General features: G+C 43.7%; 1 protein-coding gene across 1 annotated transcript in view; it reads left to right on the top strand.

The window, feature by feature from the left end:
* Positions 1–13,839, top strand: part of LOC122555670 (sodium/hydrogen exchanger 9-like) — a 451,890-nt gene that overhangs the window by 176,872 nt on the left and 261,179 nt on the right. Inside the window, exon 9 of the mRNA XM_043701665.1 lies at positions 6,528–6,616. Coding sequence (XP_043557600.1) covers positions 6,528–6,616 — 89 coding nt within the window. The remainder of the gene's footprint in view (positions 1–6,527; positions 6,617–13,839) is intronic.

Raw genomic sequence — 13,839 nt, forward strand, 5'->3', positions numbered from 1 at the left:
ATCTTTTCTGAACCCTTTCAAGTTTCACAACATCTTTCCGATAGGAAGGAGACCAGAATTGTATGCAATATTCCAGCAGTGGCCTAACCAATGTCCTGTACAGCCGCAACATGACCTCCCAACTCCTGTACTCAATACTCTGACCAATAAAGGAAAGCATACCAAACACCTTCTTCACTATCCTATCTACCTGCGACTCCACTTTCAAGGAGCTTTGAACCTGCACTCCAAGGTCTCTCTGTTCAGCAACACTCACTAGGACCTTACCATTAAGTGTAGAAGTCTTGCTAAGATTTGCTTTCCCAAAATGCAGCACCTCGCATGCTGTCTGTCCCATGCTGGGACTAACTGAGGTCCGTCACAAAGAGGGGCTGTATTTTGGTGTTTAACAATAAACAATGTTCCTTTCCAGTCTGGCTTCCCAGGTTATTACACATATCGATCAAATGTTAAGCATCGAATTAATACATCTCTTGATACAGAGAACCCTAATGCAAAAGTAAAATCACCCCTTATGAAGATGTTTACCCTGTGGCTAACATAAATCCGGAACCATCTCATTGACTCTACATTTATCATTTTTATATTGATGTCCAATCACAGATGAGAGGCACCTTGCTGTTGTCCAGCATCCAGATGAAATAGAGAGGATTGAAAGAGCATACAGTCTCTCCTTCCTTCATTACTGTGATCGTTGTCTCGACACTCTATACCGTATCAGAATCTCTAAAACACTGTGTTATATGTTTCCAGTTATTTGGGGCAAGTACTCCCATGACTCATACAGAAGCCATTTCTAAAGCAGATATTGAGGGATATTGGCCAGGCGGGTGTAGACCCCGGAACAGCCTTATTGCTGGAGCAGGCTCAAGGGGCTGAATGGCCTACTCCTGTCCCTGAGTTGCTATGTCCTACATACAGATGAGCTCATTGTTAAACTGCTGACTGAGCAGTTCCTGCAGAGTGTGGCCAGATATCAGAAATAACCAATATTGGTCACTTAGCTGTCAGTCACTGACACTTATCTGGGGCTTTCCAGTGTCTGACCCCAGGGTCACTTCCTGTGGCCTTGTGCTGAATTTCCCTCAGCCCGAACAATGTTCCTGACCTAAGGTTCACTGGCCTGATTGTATAATTGACAAATCTGCTGAGTGTAGAAGTTCCTTTTTTTTTGGTCCCAGTTTGGAGTTCAGAACAAAGGAAGAAAATAGAATGAAGTTTGAAAACATTGTTTGTTCAGGCTCTTCATGGCTCACTGAGTCAGAGGTTACCAAAGCCATTTGATGGCTAATTGAGTAATTGAATAAAGATTCTCACCTCGAGAATTGGGTTAACTGTTGAGGACTGGAGCAAAACTGGAAGGTTTTGTTTTGGTAAATGATCATGTGTCTACATGCTGTGGTTGTGCTTCTATTAGTTTTATTTCTGCAAGGGACAAGTGTTTAATGTGATCCATTTCATAATTGAATGGTCTGAAGAGTTCAGTGTTGTTTGTAGTGCCAGTTTGCTTTGTTCCTTACAGGGTGGGTTTGACGACACCGTCTGGTCCCCCTCCTCCAGGACGTTGGGCTTTCTGTGGGGTCAGGGCAGGGACAAGTAATATATCAGGTGCCTATCCCCTTGCCATTCCTCAGCCAGCCCCCATCGTCTGATACACAGGTCTCTGGAATCGGCACTCACCTGCCATTTTAGATAAGCTTGTTAACACAGCTGAGCACTCTGACAACCCAACTGAGCCGAGTATGACACCGCTCAGAGTTAATGTGGGCCAGGCTAATGAGAGTGTTAAGGTTTTGAATTACTGTGTGGCATGACTTCCAGAGGAAGTGTGGGTGTGGATATAGTTACATTTAAAAGATATTTTGATAATCACATGAATGAGAAAGGGCTATGGGCCAAGCACAGGTAAGTATGACTAGTTTAGGTTGGTATTGTGATTGGCATGGACTGGTTGGACATACAGCTTCCATGCTGTATGACTCAATGACTCCAATCTATTGGAAGAACTGGAGGAAGGGAGGAGACATTGTTACATCTTACAAGGAGTCAGGCAAAAGTGAATTCTGCAGATGCCGGAGATTAGAGTCAAGATTAGAGTAGTGCTAGAAAAGCACAGCAGGTCAGGCAGCATCTGAGGAGCAGGAAAATCAACATTTTGGGTAAAATCCCTTCATCAGGCTTTTGCCTGAAACGTTGATTTTCCTGCTCCTCGGATGCTGCCTGACCTGTTGTGCTTCTCCAGCACTTCACTAATCGTGAACCTAATCTCCAGCATCTGCAGTACCCACTTTCACCGAATTGATTTTAACCTTACTGCGAATCCTCTTCCAAGGATGCCTACCTCGAAGGAGTTCTCCTCCGCTCTCTACGTGATTCCTGATGAAGGACTTTAGCACAAAATGTTGATTTTGCCTCCTCCTCTGATGCTGCCTGACCTGCTGTGCTTTTCCAGCACCACTCTGATCTTGACATCATTCGCCGAGTGCCCTGTGTGGCATTGTGGGTCAACGAAGGTTGAGCAGAGTCACTTTGATTTCTGAGAGGGAAATCATTGTTGACAAATTGACTGGAATCCTTTGAGGAGAGTTGAAAGTGGATATAGACTCTCAAAAAGCTTTTGGAAAAAGTCCCACCAAAGAGATTAGCATGTAGAATTAAAGCACATGGGGCTGGGGTGGTGTACTGACTTTGTTTCCTGTCCATCAACCAGGTCTCTCAGGATGAATAGGTCATTTTCTGAGTGACAGGCAGTGACTAGTGGGGTACTGCAGGCACCAGTGCTTGGACCCCAGCTAGACACAAGTTATATTATCGCTTTAGATGAGGGAACAAAATATAATATCTCCAAGTTTTCAGATGGTCCAAAACTGGGTGTGAGGGTGAGCTGTGAAGCGGATGCAGAGATGCTTCAGTGTCATTTGGATAAGTTGAACAAGTGAGCAAATGTATTGTAAATGTAGTGTAATGTGAGGTTATTTGCTTTGGTAACAAAAACAGGAAGGCAGATGATTATCTGAATGGCAATAGGTGGGGAAAGGGGGAGGTACTGAGAGACCTGGGAGTCCTTGTAAACCAGTCACAGAGTAAGTGTGTAGGTGAAGAAGGTGAATGGTTTGTTGGCCAGCATAGTGAGAGGATTTGAGTACAGGAGTAGAATGCCTTGCTGCAGTTGTATAGGGCCTTGGTGGGACCACAGCTCGAGTATCATGTGCAGTTTTGGTCTCCTTACCTGAAGATGGATGTTCTGATGATGGAGGGAGTGCAGCAAAGGTTTCCCAGGCTGATTCCAGGATGGCAGGACTGATCTATCAAGGGAGAGTGGATCAGTTAGGACTATATTCACAGACAAAACTGGGAGGGATCTCATAGAAACCACTAAACTTCTGACAGGATTAGGTAAGGTAATGCAGGAAGGATGTCCCTGCTGACCAGAGTATCCTGAACCAGGAGTCACAGTCGAAGGATGTGGAGTAAGCCCTGTAGGACTGAGATGAGGAGAAATGTCTTCACCCAGAGGGTGGGGAGTCTGTGGGATTCTCCTCCACAGAAAGTGGCTGAGGCCCAAAACATTGTATGTTTTCAAGCAGGAGTTGGATAGTTCTTAGGATCAAAGGGTATGGGGAGAAAGCAGGAGCACGGGACTGAGTTGGATGTTCATCCATGATTGATGGAGCAGGCTCAAAGGGCCGAATGGCCTACTCTTCCTATTTTCTCTGTTTACAAGTAACAACATCCAGATTTAACATGTCGTGCCAATGAAGCAAGGGTGAAGTGAGACGAAAAGCTTTCTCCCACAGTGAGTAGTTAGGGTGTGGGAAGCACTCTCTGGAAATGTGGTGGAGGCAGGTTCAACTGAGGCATTCAAGCTGGGCATTGGATAATTGTTTGGATAAAACAATCCCATGCAAGGATGTGGAGGAAAATCAGGAGATTGGCACTAGGTGCTGATGCTCTTTCCATGGCCGGTGCAGACACGATGGGCTGAATGGCGTCCTCCAGCAGCAGGCTGTCCAGCCATTCCTGTCTGAAACCGAGGCTTCCCTCTCACTAATGGCCATGTCCTCTTCAGCCTGGGATTCTCTCAAGTGCCATCAGTTCCCCATTACTGATCATGAGTTGGAAATGAGCAACAGGATGTGCTGCAGAAATTCACCCAGGATCTTAGACAGTGTCGTCCACAGCCATGACCACTCCCATTCAGAAGAGCAGCAGATACATGAGTACACCTTCTCTTGCAAGTTCCCCTCCAAGCCACTGACCGTCCTTCAGTGTTTTCTGGATTTGGTGATGTGTAATGAGGCAGACCTGATTTGGAAAGCTTAAGGTGATGGAACCCCTAGGGGCCAGTGACCATAACATGATAAAATTCACCCTGCAGTTTGAGAGGGAGAAGTAAGCATCAATTGTTACGGTCTCTCTGTGACTTGTTCTCAACTCCAAATTGTTTTCTTGCCCGAGAGCTGACCACACAGTTACGAGTAGGATGGAAGATTGATAATTGATCACTAATCCAAGGACCAATCAACATCATCTTTGCCAGCCAAAAACTGCATCTGTACACCTCTGTTAGATCCACATTGTCTGCAATTCAGATTTCAATTGCTGCCTGTTCAAACAGGTGTTTACACGTTGCCTGTCACGGGTACCAGGGAGGCCACCCTGGTTTCAAAACAGCTCCTTCTCATTTCTGTTCCAGTTTTTAAAAAAACGCAAAATTAAAAAGTCAGGGTCCTCACCCAGGAATGAAATCAGATGCTTTGATTAGATTAGATTCCTTACAGTGTGGAAGCAGGCCCTTCAGCCCAACCAGTCCACACCGACCCTCCGAAGAGTAACCCATCCCTTTCTGACTAATGCGCCTAACACTGGGCAATTTAGCATAGCCAATTCACCTGACCTGCACATCTTGTGGGATTGTGGGAGCACCTGGAGGAAACCCACACAGACACAGGGATAGTGAGCAAACTTCACACAGATAGTTGCCCAAGGCTGGGATTGAGCCTGGGACCCTGATGCTGTGAGGCAGCAATGCTAACCACTGAGCCACTGTACCGCCCAAAAGTGTTGGACTTGGCTGGAGGTTGTGATCCTGATGGGTGGTTTGAAATGTGTCCAGGTGTAGTACAGGCATGTGAAAGAAGATTAGAAAGAGGAATTTTGTGAAGTTTTTCTGTGCTGTATAAAAAAAACATGAGGAAACTCTGAGGTATATATAATATGACTTATTACTTGATGCAGTTAAGTACCAGATAGACTTTGACATACTTGCAGAGACGATTAACTATTTTTCCACCACTATTTGTTTGAAGTTGCACTACTTTGACTCTATATTACTTTGATGTTGCCTTCACTGGGGTTAGCAAGATAGCTCTCCTCTTCTACTCTGCTTTCACTGGAAGCTCCATGTGAAAATGAGGGCACTCTGTCCCTTTATGCTGTGCATCGCACTCTCAGCCCGATGTCAATGGAACTACAGATGAGGCTCCCTGTTATTCCCAAACTTTGGGCAGCATTGTCTGAGCTGGGTGATTGCCATGAATAGTTAATGATGCCAGCTTTGGAAAATACCGCAAAGTCAGCACATCTCACTGCTTCTTATTCCATGTTAGAAGCAGAGGGCATCGTTAATAAGTGTGTGTGTGTGCGCGCACGCGCGCATATGGATAATCAATAACATGGAGATGAGCGTATTTGTGAAGAAAAACAATCCATAACATACCAGTGTTTGTAAGGAGATTCGTAATGATTTTGTTGTATTTTAATACTTTCTTTGCTACATATTTCATAATATTATGAATGCTTTCGTACTCTGAACTGAATTTTCATGATGAGTAAGGGGAGCATTGTGTACTCCCAATCATCAAAGCATAAAATACCTTGAAAAGGAGATGACAGACCATGTAAGATGCAAATCTTAGTTGGAGTCCTGACGGGGCTAACTCAGAAAACCTACTTAATGCACACAGGGTGCCTGTCCCATACGTTTGGGTGCTGTGTGTGTGTCTGTGTATGCACATGTGTCTGTTATGAGCTGCACTGTTGTGTGTCTGTCTGAGGAATACCAAGCTGTTGCTGACATCAATGTGAATTGGTACCAGGCAACTGCAGCTACCCTCCTTTATGCTCCTGTAGTGGGGTTTCAAGCACATGAATGATTTTGGCTCAGTGAAAGCCCTGGCAGTCAGTACAGCAGCTGACAAAAGTGTCTGGAGCTGCAGCCAACTGAACCAGGCACAGACAACAGTTTGCTGTTGTAGATGGCCCAGTCCCAGATGATAATGACCGCGACTGGTTAAAGCAGCAAACATTCACCTACATGCAGCGACCGTATTACTGTATCGGCACCATCCACGGGGATCCCATTTTTAAGAAAAGGCCCTTATTTGGTTGAGATGGTGCTTTTTTACCCACAAGAGAATCTGGGGGACTGACCACCCTCTCTAATGGTCAGCTTTGTAAGTCATGTACTTTGAAGTCACAGACAAAATGCTCCATTAAAGGAAGGTGTCTTTTATTTCTTCTTTTAGGAATTGTTGCTGTGCTCTTCTGTGGAATCACACAAGCTCATTACACCTACAATAACCTTTCTGATGAAGGAAAGATGAGGACAAAGCAGGTAGGAACATCCAACAACAACAACTTGCACTTGCATGCTGCCTTTTAATGTGGTAAGTCATCCCATAGTGCTTCAGGAGCACTCTCAAAATGACTTAGCACTGAGCCACATCAGGAGAAATTAGATGATCAAAATCTTAGTCTAAGCAGTAGGTATTACAGTGAGCAGAAAGATTTCAGGGGGGAGGTCCAAACATGGGGCTATGCTACCAGTGACCGAGGGGTTAAAATTGGAGGTGTTTAAGAATTGGAATGCAGAACTCCACTAATTCCAGTCATGATGTATATCTTTTGGGTGTTAGAAACAGACATAGACACTTGGACCTGACTACTGTGTGGAACAAATGACTTGAAATAATCACAAGGGTGAACAGTAACGTTTGGGTGATTTGATGTCATGTTTTCAAAACGCCAAGCCTACTGCGTTCCAGCACCAAATATGATCCTGGGGATGAAGGACTTATCACATGAGGAGTGGTTGAGGTCTCTGGGTCCGTGCTTGATGGAGTTTAGAAGGATGAGGGAGGATCTGATTGAAACTTACACAATACTGAGGGGCCTGGATGGAGTTGATGTGGAGAAGATGTTCTCATCAGTAGGAGAGATTAGAACCTGAGAGCACAGCCACAGAGTGAAGGGAGATGAGGAGAAATTTCTTCAGCCAGAGGATGGTGAACTTCATTCCCACAGAGGGCTGTGGTGGCCATGTCATTGAGGGAAGTCAGAGATAGGTTCTTGATTTGTAAGGAGATCAAAGGCTGGAGCATAAGAACTAGGAGCAGGAGCAGGCTGTCTGACCCCTCGAGCCTGCTCCACTGTTCAATATGATCATGGTTGATCTTTTCATGGCCTCATCTCCACTTACCTCCCTCTCACCATAACCTTTAATTCTTTCACTGTTCAAACAGTTATCTATCTTAGCTTTAAACATGTTCAACGAGGAAGCCTCAACCACTTCCCTGGGCAGGGAATTCCACAGATTCACAACCCTCTGGGTGAAGAAGTTCCTTCTCAATTCAGTCCTAAATCTGCTCCCTCTAATTTTGAGGCTATTCCCTCTTGTCCCAGTTTCACCCGCCAGTGGAAACATCCTCTCTACTTCTATCTTATCTATTCCCTTTCATAATTTTATATGTTTCTAGAACATCCCCCCCTTATTCTCCTAAATTCTGATGAATGTACAGGGAGAGGGCAGGAGAATGGGTTTGAGAAACATATCCGGTGTAATGGAGTGATGGTGCAGACCTGATGGACTGACATAATCTAATTCTTCTTGTATATCTTAGAGCAATGTGAAGTTGCTGTTTCAATGTGTCTTGTGCCCTGGCCTGTTCTTGACAACCCATTTGTTCTCCTGATGGTCCTGTTTAAAGGACAACTCAACCGGTTCACAGTCCCTCCTCCCCCCAAGCCAATTTGGGTGTCATGAATTTAGGACTGCCCACCTTTATCTTCACTCCCCCTGTTCCCCTCTACTCCAGTTCAGAGGAGCCAAGCTGCAGCATTGGTGATGCCTTTCACTGTTTGAGGAAGAAACTGCATTCCAGGCTGTATTTAAGTGATGAGAGGGGACTGAGGAATTAGGAGGGGTTTGGGAATGGAGTGGGGGCTGAGTTTCTGTCATTTTGCCTTTGCTACAATGATGGTTCCAATCAAAAGAATGACTAGCTATTCAAGACCTTCAATCACAATGCTTGTATCCTGGATACAGTCTCAGCAGACCTCTGTGGGAAATAATTCCACGGGTTTGCTCCCCTCAGAAGAAATTCCACCTCAATTTCTGTGGTAAATGTGTGACCCCTTACTTTGAGATGATGCCTTTGGTCTTAGACTTTACCATAAGGGGAAACATCTTTCTGTATCTACTCTGTGAAGTCCCCTGAGATTCTTATGTTCAATCACGTCACCTCTCATTCTTCTTACCAACAATGAGTACAGGCCCATCCTATTCAACCTGACCTCATTAGACAGTCCACCCATTCATGGGATCGACCTAATGAGCCTTCTCTGGATTGCCTCCAATCCCAGAATATTGTCCCCTAAATAAGGAACCAAATATGTTGTTTAAAAATAATGTTTACACCCAGTGCCCTTCCACCCTGTAAAAGTAGTGGCAGCAGTTTCTCAATATTGGTAGGTGAGGTGGGGGTTGGTGGGATGAGGTGAGGTGGGAGGTGGGGTGAGGGGTTGGTGGAGGACCTGGGGCTTGGGAGATGAAGTGGGGGGATTGATGGGTGAGGTGGGGGATTGAATTACACTCTCCAATTCTTTCCATCATGGAATATTTTGTAGTTTAAAATTCAATTCCAAAAATTTAAAAATAAAATTGCCTACTGTATCAAATCACTCGTCTTAAAAAAAAAACATAGAACAGTACAGGCCCTTCGGCCCTCGATGCGGGGGGGGGGGGGGGGGTGGGAGATGAGGTTGGGGAACAAATTGAGACTCTTTGGCAGGAAGTAAATTCCATCTGGGATAGCCATTCTAATTGGCTATCCTGAAGTGAATCACAAGTGACTGGATTCCAGAAAATGATTGCTGATAGTAAACTCATAAAGAGGACATTGACACTTCAAAGTGAAAACAAATCTTAGTTTCATTGGTTCAAACTGTGAGGTAATACATTATGGGAAGTGAGATGAACAATCAATAAAACTATGTGATGGTTTGGACAGAGCAGGGAGTACGATAAGCATGGATTACATTGCTACAAGGCTTCGGATACAGCTGGAGGTTTCTATTGGTGATTGGTCACCTCGATATACAACAGACATTTGAAGTACACAGCGTAGTTTTTCATTGAAGTGAAACCATCAAGAGGAAGATCGATTTTTGTGTCATTTTGTTCCACTGGAGCAGGGAAGCTTAAGACCATAAGAGACAGGAGCAGAAATTAGGCCATTCAGCCCATTGAGTCTGCTCCGCCATTTAATCATGGATGATCAGTTTCTCAACCCCACTCTTCCGCTTTCTCCCCATAATCCTTGGTCCCCTTGACCGTCAAGAACCTATCTATCTCAGTCTTAAATATACTCAATGACCTGGCCTCCACAGCCTTCTGTGGCAGTGAATTCCATAGATTCCCCACTTTCTGGCTGAAGGAGTTTCTCCTTATCTCCATTCTAAAAGGGTCTTCCCTTTACTCTCAGGCTGTGCCCTCTGGTCCTGGTCTCTCCTACCAAAGGAAGCATCTTCCTAACATCCACTCTGTCCAGGCCGTAGTGTTCTGCATATTTCAATTAGATCCCTCCTCATCCTCCTAAACTCTCTCAAGTATAAACCCAGAGTCCTCAAACATTTCGCATATGTTAAGCTTTTCATTCTTGGGACAATTCTCGTGAGCCTCCTCTGAAAATGCTCCAAGGCCAGTACATCCTACCTGAGATATGGGGCCCATTGTGATTTAGCAAAGACCTTTAATATTCCGAGAAGTTTTGTACAGGAGAATAAGGAAAGACTAATTCCTTCGGTTGCAGGGTCAATGGTAAGGGTTATGAATTGAACTGTTCTCAGCAGAAGACTCCAGGTTAAGATTAAAAAAATTAACTTACAGAAATCTGCCATCATTGTACCTTTATTCATTCATGGGAAGAGGTTATCACTGACTAGCCCAGCACATATTGCCCATCCCTAATTGCCCAGAGGGCAGTTAAGAGTCAATCACATTGCTGTGGGTCTGGAGTCACATGTAGGCCAGACCGGGTAAGGATGGCAGTTTCCTTCCCTAAAGGACATTAGTGAACCAGATGGGGTTTTCCTGACAATCAGATATGGATTCATGGTCATCATTAGACTTTTAATTCCATTTTGAAAAAATTCTATTCAATTTCCACCATCTGCTGTGATGGAATTCAAGCCCAAGTCCCTAGAACATTATCTGAGTCTCTGGATTAACAGTCCAGCAATAATACCAGTTGGCCATCACCACCTTCCTCTTCTGAGGGAAAACTGGGGCCCATATTAGAGACAGTCTGAGTTTCTTGACAGAAGTTTGGAGGAGGAGACCAGATCGGAAATAAACTTTATTATTGTTTTCTCCCCTGTCAATGCACTGATATTTTTAGCAAAGGTTCTGGACTCCGAATTAGAGGCACAATGCCAGACAAAGCAATTTATATCCATGGGAATCTCTCTTCCCATTGCTTCTTCCATTGTGCTCATGACAATAGTAAAGGCACAGCAGGTGAGATTCAGTCTGGACAAGTGTGAAGTGATGCACTCTGGGAGGGCTCAGCAATAATTGGCATCATTCTCAAATTTGAAGATGAACAGAGAGCTCTTGAGGTCCTTTGCCATACATTTTAAAAGGGCAAGTTGGTAGTGGTTAAAAAGTGTATTATAGAGTTTATAAACAGAGGGCTAGCATTTTTATGAAATGAAATCATGTTAGAACTTGTATATTATATGTGTTGTCCCCCTATGTGGTCAAGACTCTCTCGATCTCTGCCTTAAAAATATCCAATGACCCTATTTGTCCTGCTCTCTGGCAGAGCGATTTCCACCAATTCTCAACCCTAGGGAGGCATGGTGGCTCAGTGCTGCCTCCCAGCACCAATTCCACCCTCCGATGACTGTCTGTGTGGAGTTTGCACATTCTCCCCGTGTCTGCATGAGTTTCCTCCGGGTGCTTCGATTTCCTCCCACAGTCCAAAGATGTGCAGGTCAGGTCGATTAGCCAAGGGCAATGCAGGGCTACAGCGATAGGCTAGGGAGGTGGGTCTGGGTGGAATGTTGTTCAGAGGCTTAGTGCAGTCCCGATGGGCTGAATGGCCTGCTTCCACACTTTAGGGACCCTATGGTTTTGAGAGAAACTATTTATCTCTTCACCACCTTCACTCATTTTCAAAATTTCATCCTTTAGTTCCAGCCTCCAAACTCTTTCACTGCTCAATTTATTTTCAAAATGTCAGTGCAGTCAGTATTTTCAGTGACTGACTTCTGTTGTCTGTGTGCAATTCTCTATGGTTCTTTGATCTGCAGCTGTTGGACTGCCTCAATCTGAGTGAAAACAGTCTGTTCATTTCCCTGAATCTGTGATAACACAGGAAACCTGACTGGAAAGCAACACTGTTTATTGTTGAACACCAGAATACAGCCATTGCTCGTGGTGTACATAGGCTAGACCCAGCCTAGGACGGACAGTTCTTAAAATTTATTCATAGGATGGATTCATCACTGGCCAGCATTTATTGCTAAATGGCCAGAGGCTAGTTAAGAGTCAGCCACATTGCTGTGGGTCTAGAGTTACATGTAGGCCAGACTGGGTAAGGATGGCAGTTTCCTTCCTTGAAGGGGTTGGTGATGATTCACCACAGCAGATTTGCCGCTGATGATTAGCCACTGCCAGTTCTCCACCAGCGTTTCTCCTCTGGGGTCGTTTGACCTCTGGAGACTATTTTCCACTGGAAATATATATATGTGTACTGATTGTTTTCCCTCCCACCTGTTCGTTCATATTTCTCAGTTCCCTTTATTTATACAACTACATACTACATATTGATTAAAAAAAAGGTAAAATAAATAACATTTTATTAGTTGATATATAAAAATGAGTTACAAACTTTAACCAGACAAAGGAAATATATTTTAACAATCTTTATAATGGCAGTAAAATCTCACATTAATATTAAACAATGAAATTTTAGTTCATTTGATAGTTATGCGCTATTCCTCGAAGATATTCCAAATAATCACTTTCACCGTATTCAAGAACAAGTTTGTTTTATTTTATTATCTGCGTCTCGACTTTTTTTTTTTAGCTTTATTTTTAATCACAGTGCCACTCTTGGTGTGGATCCGTCCATTACATCGGCCCCTTTATTCACATCACCAAAACTTAATACTTGAATCACTCTAAGATAGTTTATCAAAATCATATATAAACCCATCGTGGTGAAACTTCTTATTTCCACGTTTACTAATAATTTCTGTTTCCATTTTGAAGACTTGAAGGTAAATGAAAAAAAAACAAGCTTAAAAAAAAGACTCTCCCGTAACGACGCAAACACCACCTTAACCAATATAATGACAATTTTATATAGTTTAGATATGCTTGTTCTCTAACATTTTAAACATTGTTAAATAAAAAGAAATTCTATTAACAAAAATAAATGGTTATTAAAACAAGGAAACGCTACCACCAATATTCAAAATATACAACTTGCGGTGGCGAATTGTTGGCGGCGAATGGTCCCATCCCTCCCTGAAGGACATTGGAGTATCATATGGGTCTTTTCCCAACAGTTGGTAACAGTTTCATCATTACTATTAAATCCTTAGATCCTTAAATCCAGATTTTTATTGAAGTGTTGCTGTGGTGGGATTTGGAATCATAGAGATGTACAGCATGGAAACAGACCCTTCGGTCTAACACCTCTATGCCGACCAGGTATTCTAAATAAATATATTCCAATTTGCTAGTATTTGACCCATAATCCCTCTGAACCCATCCTATTTGTGTACCCATCCAGATGCATTTTAAAAGTTGTAATTGTACCAGCCTCCACCACTTCCTCTGGCATCTCATTCCATACATGCACCACCCTCTACCTGAAAAGTTGCCCCTTAGGTCTCTTTTAAATCTTTCCCCTCTCACTCTAAACCTGTGCCCTCTAGCCCTGGACTCCCCAACCGCATAGAAAAGACTTTGTATATTTATCCTATCCATGCCCCACATGATTTTATAAAACCTCCAGCCTCCGACGCTCCAGGGAATGCAGCCCCAGCCTATTCAGCCTCTCCCTATAGCTCGAAAACCCCCAACTCTGGCAGTATCCTTGTAAATCCTTTCTAAACACTTTCAAGTTTCACCAAGGTCTCCAGAATATTCCACAGGTCTCTGTATTACTAGTCCAGCACACAGACCACTCAGCCATCACTTCCCTGGTCTGCATTATATATGTTTTTATAATCTGCCTGTTCAGACATGATACTATCCACCTCTGGAGCAAGTGGGACTTGGGTCATGGCCTCCTAACTCAGAGGTAGGGACACTGCCGCTGTACCAAATAGATTCCTTTGCATCTGCTTTACTTTTATTCTCTTACACACAACCGAACATTTTCTCGCCATCACCAAGTCACTGCAACATTTTCATATTTTTGTTTTTAAACTATTAACTACCATCAGTAATCACTCATTTAGCCAATTAGATAATAGCATGCAGAGGGAATTTCAATGCAAGCCACCAAAAGGGAGTGGGGGTGGGGGTAGGGAGAGCAGGAT

This window comes from Chiloscyllium plagiosum, chromosome 13 (assembly GCF_004010195.1).
Source record: "Chiloscyllium plagiosum isolate BGI_BamShark_2017 chromosome 13, ASM401019v2, whole genome shotgun sequence".
NCBI classification, from domain to species: domain Eukaryota; kingdom Metazoa; phylum Chordata; class Chondrichthyes; order Orectolobiformes; family Hemiscylliidae; genus Chiloscyllium; species Chiloscyllium plagiosum.